The 19,797-nt window shown below is 44.3% G+C and overlaps 1 protein-coding gene across 7 annotated transcripts in view; it reads right to left on the reverse strand.

Annotated features, from left to right (window-relative positions):
- The window catches only part of AP2B1 (adaptor related protein complex 2 subunit beta 1), a 60,777-nt gene that overhangs the window by 23,958 nt on the left and 17,022 nt on the right, over positions 1 to 19,797 (reverse strand). For all 7 annotated transcript variants that reach the window (XM_015880630.2, XM_015880626.2, XM_015880627.2 and 4 more), the window contains 9 exons: positions 18,339 to 18,529; positions 16,224 to 16,445; positions 15,389 to 15,509; positions 13,231 to 13,326; positions 9,370 to 9,485; positions 8,353 to 8,518; positions 7,759 to 7,857; positions 4,761 to 5,020; positions 2,282 to 2,474 (listed from right to left, as the gene is read on the reverse strand). In XM_015880630.2, coding sequence (XP_015736116.1) covers positions 2,282 to 2,474; positions 4,761 to 5,020; positions 7,759 to 7,857; positions 8,353 to 8,518; positions 9,370 to 9,485; positions 13,231 to 13,326; positions 15,389 to 15,509; positions 16,224 to 16,445; positions 18,339 to 18,529 — 1,464 coding nt within the window. The remainder of the gene's footprint in view (positions 1 to 2,281; positions 2,475 to 4,760; positions 5,021 to 7,758; positions 7,858 to 8,352; positions 8,519 to 9,369; positions 9,486 to 13,230; positions 13,327 to 15,388; positions 15,510 to 16,223; positions 16,446 to 18,338; positions 18,530 to 19,797) is intronic.

Consider the following 19,797-nt stretch of genomic DNA (forward strand, 5'->3'; position numbering starts at 1 on the left):
ACTCTGCCTAAGAGCTGGAGATCTCAAGCAGCTTCATAACAGTGGGCTCAGTCAGCGTTGTACAGGAAAGAAAGCAAAGCAGAAGAAAAACAAGGACTGTGCAGGGTTAACAAGGGCACAACCTGGAACACATTCAGTGCTGGCTCTGCTTGCTACAGAACAGAGCCTCTCTCTCCAAAATTTGTGCAGCCAGACTGGTTATAAGCAAAGCATATCTTGTTCTTGTACTAAAGGCCCATTTTTTTTTCTTTCTTTTTTAAATTGTTAACACATGCTCAGCATCTGTGCATGCACAATGTGCACGTTACATCTAATACCAATTATAGGACTCACTATGGATATAAAGAATGAGGTATTCGCTAAAGAAACTGACCTACCAAGCAGCTGGCTGGTCATGGGGACAAGAGCCTAGCAATCCTGAGGGAAATAAAAGCAAACAATATGAACGTGCTGCTTATCCAGTGTTACAGCATGCAGTCTCTATTCAAATGCCTTCAAGACAAAACCCTACAGTTTGAAGAGCAGAAATGCAGAATGACATTTGCAGTGGAAGTTAATGCTCCTGTTGACCTTCTTGAGTCAGTCTCATTGGGACTCTGGCATCTGAAGACAGACGCCTTCTCCAAAGAAAATGAAGGAATGATCAAATAGTATCCAAGGGTTCAACACGTGGCACTGAGTGAATGTGACAAACTGGCTGCAAGCCTGCAGCAGCCCCATCCAGACCTTCAGCTGCCTTTGCGACACTCGCAGTACTGATGCAATCTCACCATTGCTGGAGCAGACCATGAGTTCATGCACATCCCAAGCAGTTTTCTCCCATTGTAACAGAGTGGCTTATCTAGACTTTCTTGCAAGGAACAAGCAAAGCTCAGAATTGCTATGTTCTGATGGGGTCATCCAATGCGTGCCCCCAACTCAGGCTATGGTGCAAACACCACCGTATTCAATGGTATTCCTCTGTCTCTCAGGTCACCTGAGATCCAAAAAGGATCTGCTAATGATGAGCAGAAAAGTGAGACTGTGCCTACCTGCATTCTGAGCCCTTTTTTGGGGCTGTGCAAAACTGGTTTAATATCGGGCTAAGATCCAAGTGCAGATTCCCTTGGCTAGTCAAGCAGCACAGAGATGCTGCCTAGCAATTTAGTTAACGCCAGGCTAGGAGGACTCAGCTTGGTGTTTTTTAAACACATGTCCACAGCAATAAACAAAGACACAGATTATATTCACTTGCCCACAAACCAAGCTTATTAGGGAACAAAAAGCCAGGGGAAAAAAACAGATATCAGAACAGGATTCACTAATACATGCAAAGGATAAGGAGAAAACAGGACATTTGATCCAACAGCTCTGTAATAAAAAGCATCATGGGCAAAAAGGAATCTGTTGCATCAGGGTTCATCCAGCTGTCTCCCACTTCTTATTCAGAGCTTGACTCAGAACTGAAAGTGCATCTGAACCCAGTGCAAACCTAACCCAAACCAGCTCACTGGAGGCTGAACCTCACACAAGACACATCCATTGCAGGTCTGAAAGCCACGCAGCCGTGCTCACTGGGGCAGTTTTACTAAGGGTACGTGCCCCAGGCTGTGACTGCACTGACCACCTCCCCCTGCTTGGCTGCCACTCATTTCCTCTCCACTGTAGCTGCCACTTTCTAATAGATTCTCTCATTGCAGCTTATTTCCAGCTCACACCACCGAGCAGATACAACACATGGTTATTCATACTCTGAGGCATGACCCTTTTAGGTATCTGAATACCTCTTCATGGCTACTGGAGCAAAGGGAGGGCTGGGCAGAGTGCTTCCCTACAATCTAACTGCAATTAAGATGTTACTGATACTGAGCCATGACATAAACCAGAGAACATACAAATAGGGTAACCAGGGGCTGACAGCCCTGGGAGTCTGGCACTAAAAATCAGTGGGGTTGGAAAATAGGTGGACTTTTAAAGGGGAGTCGAAATTAATTACAAAAGAGATACTTCCCAACTTTAAAACAACTTCAGTTTTTTTCTGCAGATAGAAAAAGCTTAAGAAACAAATACACTTGCTGACCACAAGGATCTTACTGCATGCAGCAACATTCATTTTACAGCAGGAAAAAACCTGCTGAAAGTTGGTACGAGAGCACCACTTCAATCCTTTTGGAATTATAGGTCTCAGTACTGGGAGCTTAAGGATCCAAGCATTACAAGCACAAGTGATGGAAGCTTTGCAGAGATAAGCACAAGCTCCATTTACTTCACACAGGCTGAATGTAAAGAACGTGCTGCTTACCAAGCTGTCCAACCCCCCTCCCAGGAGGTCCACGGCACCCATCTGCATGGAAGACACCTGGGGAACATTGACAGGGGGTCCCAGGTCTAGGTTGAGCAGGTCACCCAGTAGGTCACCCTGCGATGGGATGACCTGTGGCTGCTCCAGGTTTGTTGTGGCTGTTGTCCCCACGGGGCTGTCTCCTGCATCAGTGCTGCAGGCAGGAGAAACAAGAAGAGAGATGTTAGTCACCTTTTAGTCACCTTTGGTCTCTAACTTCTGATTTCCAGCATGGTGAAAACACATCTAGAGGTGGGCTCATAAGCAGAAACCAGCTAAAGGATGATCCTGGCCGTCTGTCTAACCATTACAATGTACAAGGAGATGTGCAGCAGCAAGTTGTTATTTAGCACACAAAGTGCTTTAGATCAGGGACGTGCCATGCACTGTGCATGGGTTTCAGTTCAGAAAAGGGAACAAGTGTGAAATGCTGCCCACTTGCAGAACCCCAGACCTCTCCAAAATCACGAGTCTTACGTACTGCACACACTACAGCACTGAAAACAAATGTTTCCCAACTTAGAAAAAGCCCACCAAGCTGATTTTTAGCCCAGTGTGCCTGGAGAACTACATGTAAACCTGGGGGAAAAAAATAACAAAACCAGTTTCCTCTGGGACCTAACATTGATACAACACTCACATCCTTACTCCAACTGGTGCTAACGCAGACACTCCCCACAGATGTCAATTTATCTCCTGACCAGAACCAAGCTCCACTATTTTCTAATTAAAGATCTCAATCTACAATTGGCATTTCCCTTCCACCACCAATTTCTTTTCCTCTGCATTAGCAGACATGTTAATTACTAGACTAGAAGTGCTTCTTACGCAGATTCTGAAGTTTCTCACCATAAGCAGTCTGACTATGCTTTATATTCATTTGCCACAGGATTTAACGAGGGGAAAAACACTAAGCCTGATGGCAGCTCACTGCGACATATTTCCTCTTTAAACCCAGAGACTCCAATATTTCAGATAACCTCAAACCCACTGTGTCCTGCTGCCAGCAGTAACTGATAGCATTACTGCCAGCTTGCACCACTGCGGATGCAGCCAGCAGGTAACTGCACAGCAGTGCTTTGGGAATTAATGCATTGGCAAGGTGCTGAACGCTGCAGCTCTTCTGTAAGGACTGCAGCTCCTGACTTTGAGAAGCCACAATCCTCTTCCATAATGAGGGGAAGCTTTAGTTACACTGTGTAAGCCTCTATCAACTCCAGTGCCATGAGGAAAAGATGCAGCATAAGGAGTGCTGATGAATGACCCACAAGGCAGTGACAGAGAGCACTGAAAGCCTCTTTGCATTAGAAGCTTTAGTGCCTAATAGTACTAATGTTAGTTACCCTCTCTGCTTCTGCCTTCAGCAGGGAGACTTGGAGTACACTGAGCAGCAAACTAAAACAGCTCTGAAGAGTGGATACTGTGCTCCACTCCCACCCCCAACCTGAGAATGGGAAAGAACAGCATGTATGAGCAGAGGCACATTACGAGCCGGCAGCACACACACTTGGTTCGTTCCCAGTATGTAATTTCTTTAGCACTACACCTCTTCAACACTTACTCATCCTTCTGCTGATGGAGTAAAGCAATCCCTTCAAGGTCTCATTTAACTGCAGCTGCCCAACCGCCCAACAAGAAATTAGGAAAGGACAAAGCTAAGACTGTGTATTAGAAGCAAAATCCCAAGCCCTCTATTTTCTGTACAAAATGGATCTCTGTAAAGAGATGAGCATAGGAAACTGCTCAATCTGAAGGAAAACCTCAGTCTCTAATGGACCAGGGAACAACACACAGGAAGGCTGGTAACAAGGGAGACTAAAGCCAAACTCAGCTCATTTTACCACTAGGGCAATCCAAGTAAGAAAGGAAACACCACTTGTTTTTAACTGACTGGCAGACTTTTGTTTGCTGGTCCTGGGTCAGTGCAGCCAGACTTCATTTCATAGGCATGGAGAAAGCAACCCTGCCTCTCAAAGCTTGTCATATTACATAAATAGTTTTAGTTGCTAAGAATAGCAGAGAAGCGGGATCAGAAAATAGAAAAGGAGCAGCATTGCATACTGATTTATGGGTGCAACAGCAAAAAATAGCACTCCAAATGTCACTTTGTGAATATTATTAAAAGGTAAGCCTGGATGCTCTGTCTCCTGCTGGAAAGCACACTTATATTTGTAATTAATACCATTAGCAAATAGCAGTGCTTACCTGAACCAGAAACCATGGGAACAGGGTCAACAGCAGCACCACCAGAGCCTGGGACTGCTGTAATGCTGCTTGTGCAGATTTAACCCACTTCCAGGACTGTCATTACAAGGAAGCATTAAAGCTCCAGATTATAAGCTTCTATACAATAAAAAGATGTCTGGAGTGCTTTAGCAGACCCTCGTATCTCCTGGACTAGGAAGAAACAACCAACCTGCTCATTATCACCTCAGCTTACCTTCCATGGTGAATTGGCAAGTGCTTGCGGTGGATACCATGGCTCCCTTCCACAAAAGCATTGGGTGGTTTGTGGTACACAGAAGCCAGAGACCCAATATGGCAGATCAGCTCATCCAGCAGAGTGGGTTCAATCAGATCAGTCTCCTCAGAGATGAGTGGCTTTTCTGATAAGACCACTTCTTTGGCAGTCACTGGATCCGTGGAAAGAAGGCGCCAGTAGATGTAGCCACGGTCCCGCAGGTCTGGGTTGTCAGAATCCTGAGACAAAGCAATGCATCCAGTCACAGCTCTAATGGGCACCAATGCAATCACTATTTTTATCCTGTAGTGATTCTCATGGATTAAAAAAGCATCCATTTAGTAGTGACAGTCACCAATGAATCAAAACAACTGTCACGTACTAAGAGTAAATATACTATACATTGTACTGTAACAGAAAGATTCAAGATTCCTAGAAATATATGATTTACCCAAGGGCATTCATTGGAGAAAGAAAACAGCGAAGCTACAGGATGGATCTTAAAAAAGCAGCATTCTCCAAAACAAAAGAGACATTACTTATCCTGCCTTTTAGTTATCTAATGGAGTATGGGAAGATAATGATACATGGCTAAGATACCTCATCAGTTCTCTAGCTGTCAATAACACCCTTGTTTTAGCGCAGATAACTCTGCCTTTGCATGAATTTTTCTCCTTTACAGACAGCTTTGCCCAGAGCAGCAAGCGAGAGGTGAGAGCTTGTAGCTAATGTTCTAGGGATTTGGAGGTGATGGGGTTTGTGCTGTAGTGTAACATGTTTGAACTGTTCACTGAAGAAAGAGATGGGATTTTTAATCCCCATATCAGTAGAATAACAGAATAAATGCAACTAGTTTTTATTCCTATAAAATTCTGTTAACATATCCTACAGCTCATTAGCTTCCCTTGTTATTTCTTTCCTTCTCCTGTGATCTCACTCAGTGCTGCTGACCTGCTATAACCTCCTCCTCTGCCCTCTGTCTCGAGACATACACAGACATACAGCAAAACCTCTATTTGTAATGAGGCTGAGCATGGCAAACTTCTTTGGCTCACAAGGACCTGGATACAACGCCAGGGTCAACTGAAAGATTTTTCTGCAGTGCTGTTTATCAGTTTGATGGTGGAGTCATGAACTCTTCTCACCTACTGTCCTTTGCAATTCCTACAGGAACGTCCTCATCCTGCCTGCAACATGCAGTTCAAGATCAGACAGGGCCTTTGCGAGAGCAGACATGAAAGACCACTTGCTCCTATCAACTTGCAGGCACATACAGACTCCAGACTGCCTGTTTCTTCCTATAGCCAGGTAAACAGACCTGAATGTCTGATAAATCTATTGGAACAAGTGGCTTGGATTTTTCCTTTCCTCATTCCTTTCCAATTCTCCACTCTCCTGGGTCTGCACGCACACCTGCAGTGCATACCAACGAACCCATAGCTCAGTTACCCACCTATGTCAGATAGACAACAGCAACGCTGGTGTAGAAGGTCAGTGCCATCTGTTAGGTTAAGGACTTGCTAAGGACCTTGATCACTGCTACACATCTCTCTCCCATCCCCAGCTGCTTCATTGCTATTTTTGCCAGCACTGGCTGGATTAAGCTGACTTCTGCTACAATCACACCTGCAGTTTGCTGTGCAGACAATACCACGAGAGGCACTCAAAGTGCAACAATACCTAAGCTGGGGAAAGAAGCACACGTGTAATTACTCTCCCACTCAAGTGAAAAAAAAACAGTATCTCTACCTAGGAATCAGACCTTGAAGCATAAGGCTTTTTTAGTGTTTTACAGCCGGTTATCCTACGTTGACTTATTATTCATATAAAATACAAGAAGCCAGACTGAATCAACATTTGTGACAAACAGAGAAAAAACAGACGCCTATTGTACTCCTAGGGTGCCATTAAGTATTTTGTGACTCAGCAGAGTGGGTTTTAACACTTAGTACCTTTCTTCTGTTGGCTTAGACAAATGGTACACCTGGCCTCTTGCCCACCCCTCCTCAAAGAAGAGCTCAAAGCCTCAGAACAGCAGATTTTGAAAGCTCTTAAGCAAAAGATCAGGCTGTATTTCTTACCACTGCCCAACACAGCACCCCAAAAAGCATAAACAGAAGTGTAAGTAAATTATAGCCATGACCTCTTGCAACAACCAGAACCAAAAGGCCAGTGGTGAATGCTTTGGAGCAGAAAACCTGGAGTCAATTGCCATTCATTTGTAGCAGTTGGGTACAGTTTTCATCAGTTGGTACAGTAGGTCAATCATCTTTTTGAGGCACTCTATTTCAGTGCTGTCCTGGCCATTACAGCCATATAGCGTAGGAAGTTCATTTTGAGTTTAGCTTACTTTTGCCACCATAATCTCTGCTTCTGTCCTCCAGAACTACGCAGCACTTCTGTCTGCCAGCTCAAGCCCAGAACTACCTGCAGGGATCTGTGCTCAAAACTCAGCTCCTCATGCATAATGAATCTGGGATCTTAACCCACTGCTACAGCCTCCAACAAAGCTGCCACACTGTCTGACGGCATCCAAGTACAAAGGAAAAAAACCTAAATCTTATTTCTTTTCCTTTTACAGCACTGCTTGAACTCTGTAGTTCACAGAACAAAGTCTTTGCCTGGCCCTTTCCATCTGTCATTGATGGAGATGTTTTAACTGCAAGCCAACTGCAAGAAAGCATTCTGGTTGGTTTTTTTTCTCCAAAACTCTACCCTGTCCCTAACATTTCATTTGGTGGGGAATGTGATTTAGGATGAAGTAAGAGCTAAGAAGCAGACAGAAGATGCCAGATGGCACGGTAACAAGCATAGAACAGCTCTTAAATGGAGTTAAACCCCTCCCCTTGGGAAGAGAGGAGAACATGCTTGAATCCTATATACCAGCCCAGCTGATCAGTCTAGCAGATGGGACACACTGGATTGCAGACCAGCAAAGGGGCTGGAAGACTTTGGTTCACTGTGCATCTTGGCTCACCTGCGTGGCTAAGCTGAGGACCTGCTGAACCAGCTCCTGTGTCTCGGAAGGCTTTTTTAAGAACAGCTTCACTATCGCAGTCAGAAGGGTGAGCTGCACCTAAGAGAAAAGAACACAACAGAAAGATCAGTCACCCTCACCTTAAAGTATCCCAGGTCTCAACATCTTTCGATAGTATGAAATTCCATGCTTTGTAACATTCCATCATTTTCTGACAGGAAAACCAGTAAAACCAAACTTAAACTCTTTGCAAAAAACATTGCAAACAAGACCCTGATCAGAAGAACACTGAGGTTCATGTCACGTCTTGATGCATCTCATCACTATTCTTCTGCACACCCTGGTCCCTACCAGGACTATTCCCCAAGAAGTATCCAACATGCAGGAACTTTTGTCTCATCCTTCTACAAAAATAATTTAAAATACAATGGATTTAGGAGACAGAAAATCTGCAGAGTCCCAAGGTTTTATTGTAGGTAAAACTTCAACTTTTTGTTGGAAGCCGTTTGCTGAGCACTGCAGTAACTTCTACAGTCAGTCCCACACATGCATAACAGGAAACACTAAAGGCAAGATGTGTAACACAGTTTGTACCTGAGTACTTTCATCATGAAAGCCCTCCAGAAAACTCTCCAGCAGTTCATCTGCATTGTCAATTCGTTCTGCGTATTCACCCACGATCCAGATCATGGCAGCTCTAGCATCTGGTTCATCCAGGGAATCCAGGTTCTCACAAAGGGTGGCAATGATGCTTTCATACCTTATTTATCAGAGTAGAGGTGAATTACTGGGGTGAACTCCACTTGTGTTTACTTCATTTCAGCCCACAATTCCGCAGAGAATCCTGTACTGAATTACAATGCTGCGTATTTCTATACAACGTGAAACAAGCAGCGTTTTCAATCAATTGAAGGTATTCCCAGCCTTTTTCCTTCTCCAGTCTGAGTGCCAGGACCTCACAGGATCCTCGAGGGCTTTGCAGTTTCTTTAATCAGCAGGGCCACCCAGAAGTGGTGCTCGAGACAAAGCTGCCTCCCCTTCCATTTTGCTAAAGGGAACTCTTGATCCAAACATGAGTCTGTATCAGATCCCGCAGCCTTCCAACTATCTTCAGACTAGCAACTGTAGAATTGGATATTACTCCCCAAAGGCTTTGCTATAAAACAGACAATACCCCAACACTAATTATTTAGCTTCCCCTGTTCCCATGCGTGGGTATCCCTGTTTTAAGTACACAATCCATCTTGTAACTGACAGCAGAAATTGCCAGAAAGACCCACGGATGCCTTGTATTACTTTTTAGGTGATCACGAATCCCCTGCTGAAAGACACTGCTGCACCGTTTTACAGCTGAAGAAACAAAACCTCATTGCATGAAGGTATAAAATAAGCTGGGCCAAGTCAGAGTACATTTGATGGAGAAAGCTGGTTCAATTTCAACCTGTCATGCTGCTGTCTCGTCTAGAGTTGACAGCAGCTAAGACCGGAACAGACACTGCTTTTCAGAAAGACCTGGGCTTGGTGTTCTGCTAAGCTCTGCTGGGTGGGTTTTGCTGCGCTGTGGTGCTAGCAGACAAAGGTTTCCAAAAGCCCTGCAATACTTCCACATACTTGTTGGGGTACTTGCGGAAGATGTCCCTGATGACCACAATGGCCTCCTGGACGACGTAGTTGACCTTGGTCTGAATGAGGTCTAGCAGTGTGCTCACACAGCGCTCTGCAGATTGCTGGATGAAAAACAGAACAAGACAAAACAAGATGAAAAAATATTTCTCTCACAGCACACGCTGAGAAACCTAGGGTGCATATGGAAAAGGACCAACAAGAGAAAAACAAAAGCACTATAGCTACCAACTCAGTATACGTGTCCATAAAAACCTGCAAGGTGACAGCAGCCTATTAGCCAGGGAATTTAGGTTGTTAGACAGTGGAAATACCAACTGACTCCAACTCCTGAGCTCTCCAGGACTTGCCTAAGAAAGCAATCAGGGCTGGAGGGCTTTTGACAGGAACTGCTGGAAGACATCTGGGGAAGCTGGAGGGTCACAGATAGAACCACACACCAAATGCACTGTGAGATTAACAGCAAAAGGCAGCTCAGATCAGCATCAAGTGCAGTATGTTTTGGGGGTGAGGTCACTAGCAATTTGTGAAGAGACAGTTGTAAACAGAAACACAGCTGTTGCCAATGCAAATTTCATATTAAGCAGTTCATAACTCCCAGCCACAGACCCCATAGGATAACAAGGACTGGTCATTGGCAGACTTCAGAAATCAGAATTGGAATTAGAGGCAATCAATTCATGGAGGTCTGCTCCCAAGTAACACAGGAAGGCAGGACAACACAGGAGCAACAAACTCCAGCACCAGAGTGTCTGAAACAGGGACAATGATTTGGCTATTAGCAGAGTACGCGTGAAGCCTCATTACACAGCTGGTGATTAATGTGAGAAGCAGACTGCTCATGACACTGCCTAGGCAGTTGCCATCAGAACATTCATAAAGCATTCGGGATGGAGACAAATGTCGTAGGGCACAAACAATAGCACCGTAGGTGGATTTTTCAATACAAGTGATCTAACAGCCCCCTCTGTTTTTCCAGCACTTGAAGGCTGGGTAAGAGAAGGAGAATTAAAATGGCATTACAGTAAGTCGCTGGAATCCATTTTATTTTATTTTGAGAATGGGGCAGAAATATCAAGGACAATCCTGACAACCTGCACAGCTAAATTCAGGACAAGCAAAGACCAAAACCTCCTGGTGATCTCTTGCCCTGTGACTAAAGCAGCTCTATCTTACAAACACAGCCAACATGTGCAAACAGTGACAATGTCAGCGTGGGGATCAGCCAAGGAGACACTATATAAATCAGCATTTGCTCTGCATTCATGGGAGCTCCACTCAACATCACAAGCTGGATGCTGCAGACCTTGCAATTTCATCTCTTACCAGTCTCCCCAAAACTGACACTAGCCATTTTAATAGCTGACCTTAGAGGCACTTGGGGGTAAACCTGTCCTTACCCCACTCCTCTCTCCAGTACGTACAGCACCAGCTGCTGTTTGCAACTTCAGCAGTGCAGCCCTGTCTGGTTCTACACCTAGCACAGTTCCATGAGTCAAAGATTTCAAGGAAAAGCAAATCATAGCTTGTTTTTCTCTTCTTTAGACACTTCGAAGCATGACATTTTTCTAGGAAGAACGTAACATCCACTTTGAAATACACACTATTGATTTTTACCCCCAAGAGTCCCTTGGAAAGCAAGTTGTCATGTGGGACTACGCACAGAGCAGCTCTGAAGTCCCTGTAACAGAACACAGCTCTGCTCACCCCATCCTTTGTAAACACTCTGCTGTGTGAAGGTGGATGTTCCCAGGCACCGCAGTGCTCTGCAAACTGATGAGAAGAACGGTTCTCAAGTTGGCACAGCGAAGGACAACCAACTAGTAGCCAACTTGCTGTGGTAACCAAAAGCCCACTGGATTACATTCATCAGCCTCAAAGATTTCCAAGAGCTCATATGCTGGCAAAACCTCCTGGAACCAAGATAAATCCCCCTCTAACACAGCTCCTGCTGCTTCTCTTTTGCTCCAGAGGGTTCACCATTTGTACAACACCTATGTCAGTTCCTTTTCTTTAGAGACCTAACAAGAAAATGAGCAGTGCTGCATTACCAAACCAGCTAAGGATCAAACAGGTTCTTCATCCAGTGGCATCAGCAGAGCACACCACAGATACCTTCAACTCATGCTATCAAGTCTGGCTAACTAACAGCATGTTGTAGGTACACCTAAAGCCAACTCTGACCGTAGCTGATCTACCCACACAAAACACATTTTTTCTGACATCCTCAAACCAACACAATGACTTAAAGGCTGTGCAAAGTCCCTTAACCTTGTTGTAGAGGATGTGTATTGCTTACACTTCCTAAATAAGCACTACCTATGCTCTCAGCACTATGCATTGCTACACAACAAAGGTATTACCACACACTTGCTCAGCCGACAAATTTATTTTACTGTCTTACTCTTCTAGGAGAGATAATTGCATGAAAGGTAGGATCCTTGAAGGCAGAGCTGAGGTTCCCTGTGAACACTCATCCATCAACAGCTCCTGCTGCCTGTGCCCTATGTCAAAAAGCAGACTTCTAAGCCTTGGGAGCTTGGACACTGATGGCTGAGAGAATGCTCTTCCATTAGTCATAACTCACAGAACAGCCTCTAGTAAACACAGATGCACTGAGGACAGAGATTAACCTACAGATGAGGACATGCAATGAGTTCTTCTGTTTGCCCTTTTAAGCGTGGCTCTTGTTAGAGGAGAAAACAGAGCTCATCTTTAGCACTAGTGACTTCAACAGAGTGCTGCTAAAAAAACAACAAGGTTAACATTACTTGCTGAGAGCTTCACAATTATACAGTCGGAGGGTCACTGCAGATTTGTTGATCTGTGGAATATTATTGTTATTATTGGCCCTTTGCAAACTGAATGCAACTCTGGCACGGCATTAGGGATGGAAACAAGAAGTATCAAGGACAAGGGCGAGAAAGGGTGAAAACTTCTAAAAGCATCACAATGTTGTCAGAATACATCAACTTCCATCTGAAACCAGGACAGACACAGTGCCAAGCCCCAGTGAGAAAGTCCCTGCTGAGAAGTAAAGTGAGCTTGCCCTGCCCAGCACAAGCACCCCAACAGGAAGGCTGCCACCAGCTCCTTTTAACTTCTCAGTAGCCCTCTTTCATGCTCAGAAGCATTTCCCACTGTCACTGCTGTGGCTTCTTCAGACAGCCTCCTGCCTGCAGGCAACACAGAGGGAGCACTCAGAGTTCTGAGCTGCAGACTTGAAATTGTGATCACCCGCTCTGTTGGTCCCACTTAAAAGCAAACCCACTGCAGCGATAAACCTCTGAGAGATGAAGGGGAGAAGAGAAAGCTGAGTGGGAAGAGGCAGTAGATCTCTCAAGAGGACAAAGTTGGTGTCCTCTTTATGCAGGCTACCGGTGGTTTAACTGAAATGAGGGACACCTGTGCTCTGACTCTGTACTCAGCCAGGCACGATGAGGTTTTTATTTAAACCTGCTGCTGCACAGTGCTCATGGGAACACCCTTTATCAAGAGCTAAATGAGCTCAGCTGAAATTAGACCACTTATGTGACATTTGGCACTCGTTTATCAGTTTAGTGGGAAGTATCAACACCACAGCATAAGACATCTCTCTCTTCACAGCCTTTCGGAGCTCCTGTCAGGCACACTAGATTTATTTACAGGCAAATTAGCAGGAACACCATTAAAAAAAATAAATCTATTATGAGCAATTTGGTGGATGCTGAGCTGGCAGAGGATGTTTCAAACTGTTGTTCTGGATAACTGAAAAGAAAAGCTTTGTGTGATGTGAGAACAAGACAAAGAATCTCAATATTGGTTCTGGAGTCAGAGAAGCATGGAAAACCTGAAGCCTCGGGTACTTGCCTCAACCTTGATGGCACAGCGTCCAATAGCTCGAACAGCCTTGCGAACAAAGTCAACATCCACCTCAGTAGCATATTCCTTCAGCTCTGCCAGCACCTGCAAAGAAAGCACACCAAAGTGAACACCTGTCTGACAAGGGATGTCACCCAAACACCAGAACACAAGCAGGATGTATTCTTCCACAGCCAACCATGCACATCCAAAGCTAATGCTGTCAAACCCTGCAATCAATCTCTACTTCTGAAACCAACGCTGTCAGGAAGAAATACAGCTTGGATTAGTCAGGCAGACTTGATAAAGGGTGGCTGAAGCTAAAAGATGGCTCCAAGCTCCCCAATGAACAGCTGGGGGCAAAATCTGCCCTGCTAAACTTAACCATTGCAATGTTAAGTTGCAATGACATAGGGTTGACACACCACACATACAGATCTTATGTACTTTATTGTACTTATTGTGCTACATCAACTACATGCAAAGCTCATCATTTTTTCCACTCTCCTTTCTGCATGGAGATGAACCTACACATCCTTACTGAGTCAAAGAAGGATTGAAAGATATCATGGAACATACAGGGACTGGTAACAACAGCAAGATTTGTCTCCTCTAAAGATTTATGCCTCTATTTCAGTTATTTTGTTAATGGAAACTGAACAAGGGCTTACACCAAGACCCACTTGGATCTTACAGCAAAAAGCTACTTCACCTTAAAACAAGAAATCGTTAACAAAAATACCCCATGCGACCTATCTGCCCTCAAAATCTCACACTTCAACTTCTCATGTCACACATGACATCGTGGTGATGTCAAAAAGAGATGGCAAAGGAGGAGCGAGACAGCACAAAGTGAGACAGTTGTTTGAAAAAAATCTGTAGTCGATGCCAACTGCTCTGAACAGTGACAAGATAAAGAAGCCTTGAAGGGCCAGACTGCAGACATATAAATCTACAAGAAGACAGGACATCTGCGTTTTGAAGTCCTGTTATTTCCTTGGATGATCTACGTTGCACAGCACTTAGCACTCATGTTTAGTAGCCTGTGCTTTCCAAATATTGACTGAATCTGAGAGCTTCAGATACAAGCAGCCTGTTGCCTCATACAGCAGGAATAGAGACTGGGTGCCTCAACAACCTGCATAGGGAAGAAGGGAGCAGAAGGTGCTCTCAGTGGGTCTCATTCCAACATGCGTTTCTGACAAAGCTTGAGCTGTTTTTAGGAATGCCTCTTCAGAACCAGGAAGGGATTTATTTGCTTCTCTGCAGATCCCAGATGGAGACACTGTCCTCCAGACACCACTGCCTTTCATCCAGACAACCTGCATTATCTAAACACTAGGCATTAAATCTGGTGTGGAGCCTACATTCTCATAGAAACTGCATTTTAAAATGTTTTCCACATAGCCAGCACAAGAGGGGCATGGAATTACCTTGCTCTGTTCAAAACAAACAAACAAACAAACACCAAACAAAAACCAAACAGACAAGGAGAACACAGTGGAGACAGCTGCTTAAAAGTGTCACATTAAATGAAGCTGCTCTTTGATAATTAGGATAGGACAATAATAGCATTAAACAGAGGCATTAATCATTCTGCATTAGCATTAGGCCTTGTGACCAGAGTGGCACTCAAGAACACTTACTTTATTTAAGGGCTTTGGATTAAAGTACATTACATTCAAAGAGAATCTAAACTAGAAAGAAGTCTTGATTCAGCTCAGTTTTAGCTTTGTGAAGTTCTCATTCTGCAAGCAAGTTAAGCAAGATGAAGGTTATTTTAGCTCTGAAGAGTGTCTATGCAAGGGTGTAACTATTTAACTAATAGACTTGAAATTCACACTTCAGTAATGTTTGACCTTTCTGAATGCCTCCATTAAAGGCACACCTCTCTCACTGGAAACAAGCCTCCTATTCTAACCTCAGTTCTAGCAGTGACTCATTGACAGGAACTTTTCACCTGGAATCATAATCTGTAAAATGATCTACCAAACTGTCACAACACTTGGTACCTTCACTGAAATTACAGGGAAAACTCCAATTCTTCCATGCAACGAGCACAGGGAAAGTGATGCCTAACAGCAAGACAACATGGGTGATAACTGCACATTCTCTCTCAGTGACCAGAGGGACACATGCAGGATCTGTTAGAACTTGCTGAGCTGACCTGGGCAATGTTTGCTTGAGAAGCCAGGCGGATCATGATGTCCAGTTTCTCCAGTTTGACGTATATAGGGTCGTTGTACTTCACAAAGAACACCTTGATTTCCTGCTTCAGGATTTCAGGCCTGAAGGGAACATAACACTGTTTCACCCAAGACTGGTAAAAACAACGGGCTCCATTCCAACTGGTCCATCTAACCACATCTACATCTTACCTCCTCTATTTGAACTGCTGAGCCAAGCACTGTGCACAGTGCTATTATGCACTGATGAGCCTATTAGTGTCAACAGTGAAAGATCTTTATGTAGATCCCACTGACAAATTCATTTTCTGTTTTCATTTGCAAATACCTGTGCCATTGCACAGTAACTGCCATGCACACACGACCACAAAGTGCTGTCCCACCTTTCCAGTAAGGATAGGCAGTATTTAAGCAAGTGGAGGTAAAATAGTGGAAAAACAACACGCTGCACATCAGCGTTGTTACCAGCATGGTTCTTCTACATTAAAAAACAAATAGGATAAGGCACACCGAGTTTCTACAGGTCACTGTGACCCATGTGCAGTTACACTCTCCTCCCTTCATGCAATCTGTTTTACAGTCTTGTGGGAGGGCACTTAAAATGCAGCAAAAAGAAAAAGACAGGTAACAAAGCACGGTGTGACACAGGTATCACGAGTGCTCTGCAACGACACAACTTACATAAGCTACCAGAGCTACAAGACTGTTTAATCCATCCCTTGAGGGGGCTGAACCTGAATTAAAGGCAGTTCTGCGTGTATGGAAATAGCAGAAGGTAAGCAGATGCCCTCCCACATCCAGGAAATAAGATTTTACCTTTTCTGCACAATTAAGTTGATGTTCCTAAGGGCGACATACTGGACTTCAGGCTCTCCAGACAGCAGGGTAACCAGTGGAGGGGCAAGCTTCTTCAGCAGCATGTTGTAATAGTCTGAGTCCTTGGGGAGAAGCTCCAGGAACTTCATCAGAACTTTCACTGCTGACAGCACCACTGCTGAGTTGGCATGGGACAGCCGAGGGGTCACCCGCTCACAAATACTGGGGGGGAGAAGATGAGGGGTTCACATTTAATCCAGAAATCTCAAAACATTTCACATCTTACCTGAATTTGGAGAATGCACACAGCTAAAGACACTTTCCTCAAATGCTTCTACTTGGTTTTGTTTATAAAGAACAGGCAGCTTTGCTTTCCTGAACACAGCAGGAAGCAAAGAAGAATGTCTTCTTTCACAGCTTCAAGTTTCTCTCCTGCTATACTTTACTCAAATTCTTCCAGCCCTCAGCATGGTTGTTTGGTTATTGGCTTTTTCTGCCTTGACCTCGTGGCATTCTCTCCAATTTCTGTAATCTCATCTGTCACTTAAAAGGCAACTTTAACAAAACCACTACCAGAAAAACACCTTACCCCCCATGTAATCATTCAGAGGTGATACATGCTTCAGGGTTGCTATAGGGGAGGTTTCTGCCATTACAACCATTTGGTCCTAAAAAACCAGTTTCCATTACTCTGAAAAAACAGGAAAAGAACAACCTAAATATCCTCCCAAGTTGCAGCTTCATCGCTTGCCTTGGCAGATCCTATAATCAACAGCGTCCCAAACAACCCATCCCAAGCAGAAAGGAAGTTTGGGTTCATATGGTCTTTCTGACAGCATCTGTTAAGTTTCTTCCCACCCCCTTCCCGCACACTGCTACCCCAGAACAATCTTATTCCCATCTGTGCCTCCCTAAAGTTACTCTCTCTGAAAGATTTGCTTTCAGCCACCCTGGAAGAGTGGCAGCAAGGAAAAGGGAAGAGCACAGGAGGCTGAAATAAGACCAGAGCAGATCTCAGATGCCACTACCTAAGATCACCTGCAAAACCAAAGACACTTCAACTCACTGCCTCAGCCTCCTCATGTGCAGAGAGAGTGACGCCAGCCTTGCTGTAAAGGAAAACAGTCTAAAGGCAGGCACTGCCATTCTTCAATCTGAAATAAGACAGGCTCTAAGAGTCAAGCTCTACCAAAAGGAGTAGGAGTCATTACTACCCATCCAGTTTTGTACAGTGCTCTGGCAGAATTAAGGATAAGGAACTCGGGTACGTTCACAGCTGCTCAATCTAGTGGTACCTCTCTGACAAAGCCAGGATAATGCTGGCCTGACACTCTGGAGATCTCTGCAGGTTGCTAGCACTCATTAATATCCGCTTTCTGGCACAAAATCTTAGAGCACAAGGAGAAGAGAGGTGGAAAAAAAAAACTGCAAGACTACTGGCAGAAATCTTTTATTGGGTTATCTCTTATGCTTCAAAAAGAAGTCACCAAAGAAATACAGCAAATCAGTGTAGGTCTGACCAAATTTTGTTTATGGGCTCGTGTCCCTTTTTCCCCCCTCCTCCACTCAAGTTTTAACGTAAGAATACATTAAGTCTCAGAATTCCCCTGGGCCAAGTAATTGTCCTTTCTGGTTCCTTGTTGTTTTGGGTATAAAATCTGACTTTGTGATTTCAGACAGACCAGGAAGAGGTTTGAAGCACGCTACATAAGCCTAAGGTCTACCACATTTAGCTTAGTTATTAGAGTTAAAAGGAGAAGCAAAAAGGAGGATTTGAAGTTGCTTCTTAACTTTTAGTTCTTCCACACACTAGCTTTTAGTTGGAAAAAATAATATGGAAGCCCTCAAACCAAATGGAAAACACAAAAGAACAGCAAGAAACAGAAACTGGTTGTGCAATGGGAAGTGGCAGGTCACCAGCAACACCCCAAATCCCCCAGGTTCACCTTGCTTTTGAACTTCTACATCAAGGCTTGTTTGTACTGCTTGAGATCTAGAACACACAGTCCTGTTATTTACAAGCCTTTCCCACAGAGGTGACAAAGCCAGAAGTCTGCAAGTGCTCTGCTACCAAATCACCCCAAGCAGCCCATATGAGAGCAGGATCAAACCTACCTTTGAGCTTCACGATCATCCTTGGGGTTGTAGTTGGACAGGCAGTCCAGGATGAAGATCTGCCCCCACTCTGTGCATTCATTTAAAGCTGTCAGCAGCTTGTTGATGTTCTGAGGGTTCAGGTCCAGCAGGTTGCTGTTGGGATGCGACTCGCTGATTTCTGACAAAGCAGCAACAGCATTTGCTACCACCTGGGAAAAGAAGAGACAAGGAGATGCTTTCCTTGCTACTACATCTTCAGTGGCTTGACGGGGACTAATTTGGGTTTAGCATGGGTTACACATGGGAAACTTGGAGATCCTAGCATGTGCTCACAGCTGCAGCCATCACATCAGTCATTGCAGCCTTCAGGGACCCAGTACAGCCTTACAAACAATTCTGAGAAGCCAAAGCCTGACTTTAACCTTACTCTCTGCTAAAACTTTGAGTCTCTTGGGGAAGAGGTGAAAGAACAGCAGCACAGCTGGAAAGGGCTACTGACAAACATGGGATACGTGAGAAGTCAACACAAGCGTAAAGAGCATTTTGCTAGAGAAATTACAACCTGAAAGAGCTATTGTCTATGGTAGACAAATTAAAGTTGTCTCTGGATAAAATGGGGACCTGGGACCAGGACTTCAGAGACATCATTTTAGAGAGAGAGCCAGCAATGGCATCAGAGTGTGCCCACATGGATCAATGAGAGCATCATGCCTTCAGGCTTCTGTGTGGCAAGCCCCCATAAGCACCATCTCTCCTTGTTCCTATCAGGTGCTCAACTTGAGCAGGATTTGATGATCCTAGTGCATTCCCTCCCACTTAGGATATTCTCATTATAGGACACAGTCAAGGTCTCAAAGCCTCTAATTACTGCACTCATTCAGGAATGGATGCCTCTTGCCTAGGATTCCCTTGGCATCCCTGCAACATATGGCTTGACCCATCCAAGAGATGGGAAGATTTTTCTATTTCCTTAAAAACCTAACACTAAACCAGAATAGAGATTTAAACCCAAGTTTGACACACAAAATCGGAATGCCCAATGAAGAGATGTTTTGAGGATATACTACAAGGTATACAATGTCACCTCAACTCAACTGAGCAAGCCTGCTCAAACGTGGCCTTATAACATTACTTTCTGTGGGATTAAAGTCAAAGGAACATCTTATTAAAACTCTTGCATTTCTTTACATGATTAAAAGAGGGTTTGGATACAGTACACTGAAAACAGCAGCACAACCACGAAATCCTGTGCATTACTCCCATCATTGCTTGTCATTAAAGCAATGGATTCCAAAGTCATTGCAGCAGCACAGCAATGCTGATTGCTTTGCATTTCACACCTAGAGGTCAGAGATAGGATTCCGATCCAAGGTTTGATGAATTTCATTAGCTGCGTGAGCCTTCTGTCACCAAAGCCATTAGCAATCAGAACTGCTCCCTTCCTATACCTTTTTAATGAGTTACTTATTAAGATATG

The sequence above is a fragment of the Coturnix japonica genome, chromosome 19, assembly GCF_001577835.2.
Source record: "Coturnix japonica isolate 7356 chromosome 19, Coturnix japonica 2.1, whole genome shotgun sequence".
Taxonomy (NCBI): Eukaryota; Metazoa; Chordata; class Aves; order Galliformes; family Phasianidae; genus Coturnix; species Coturnix japonica.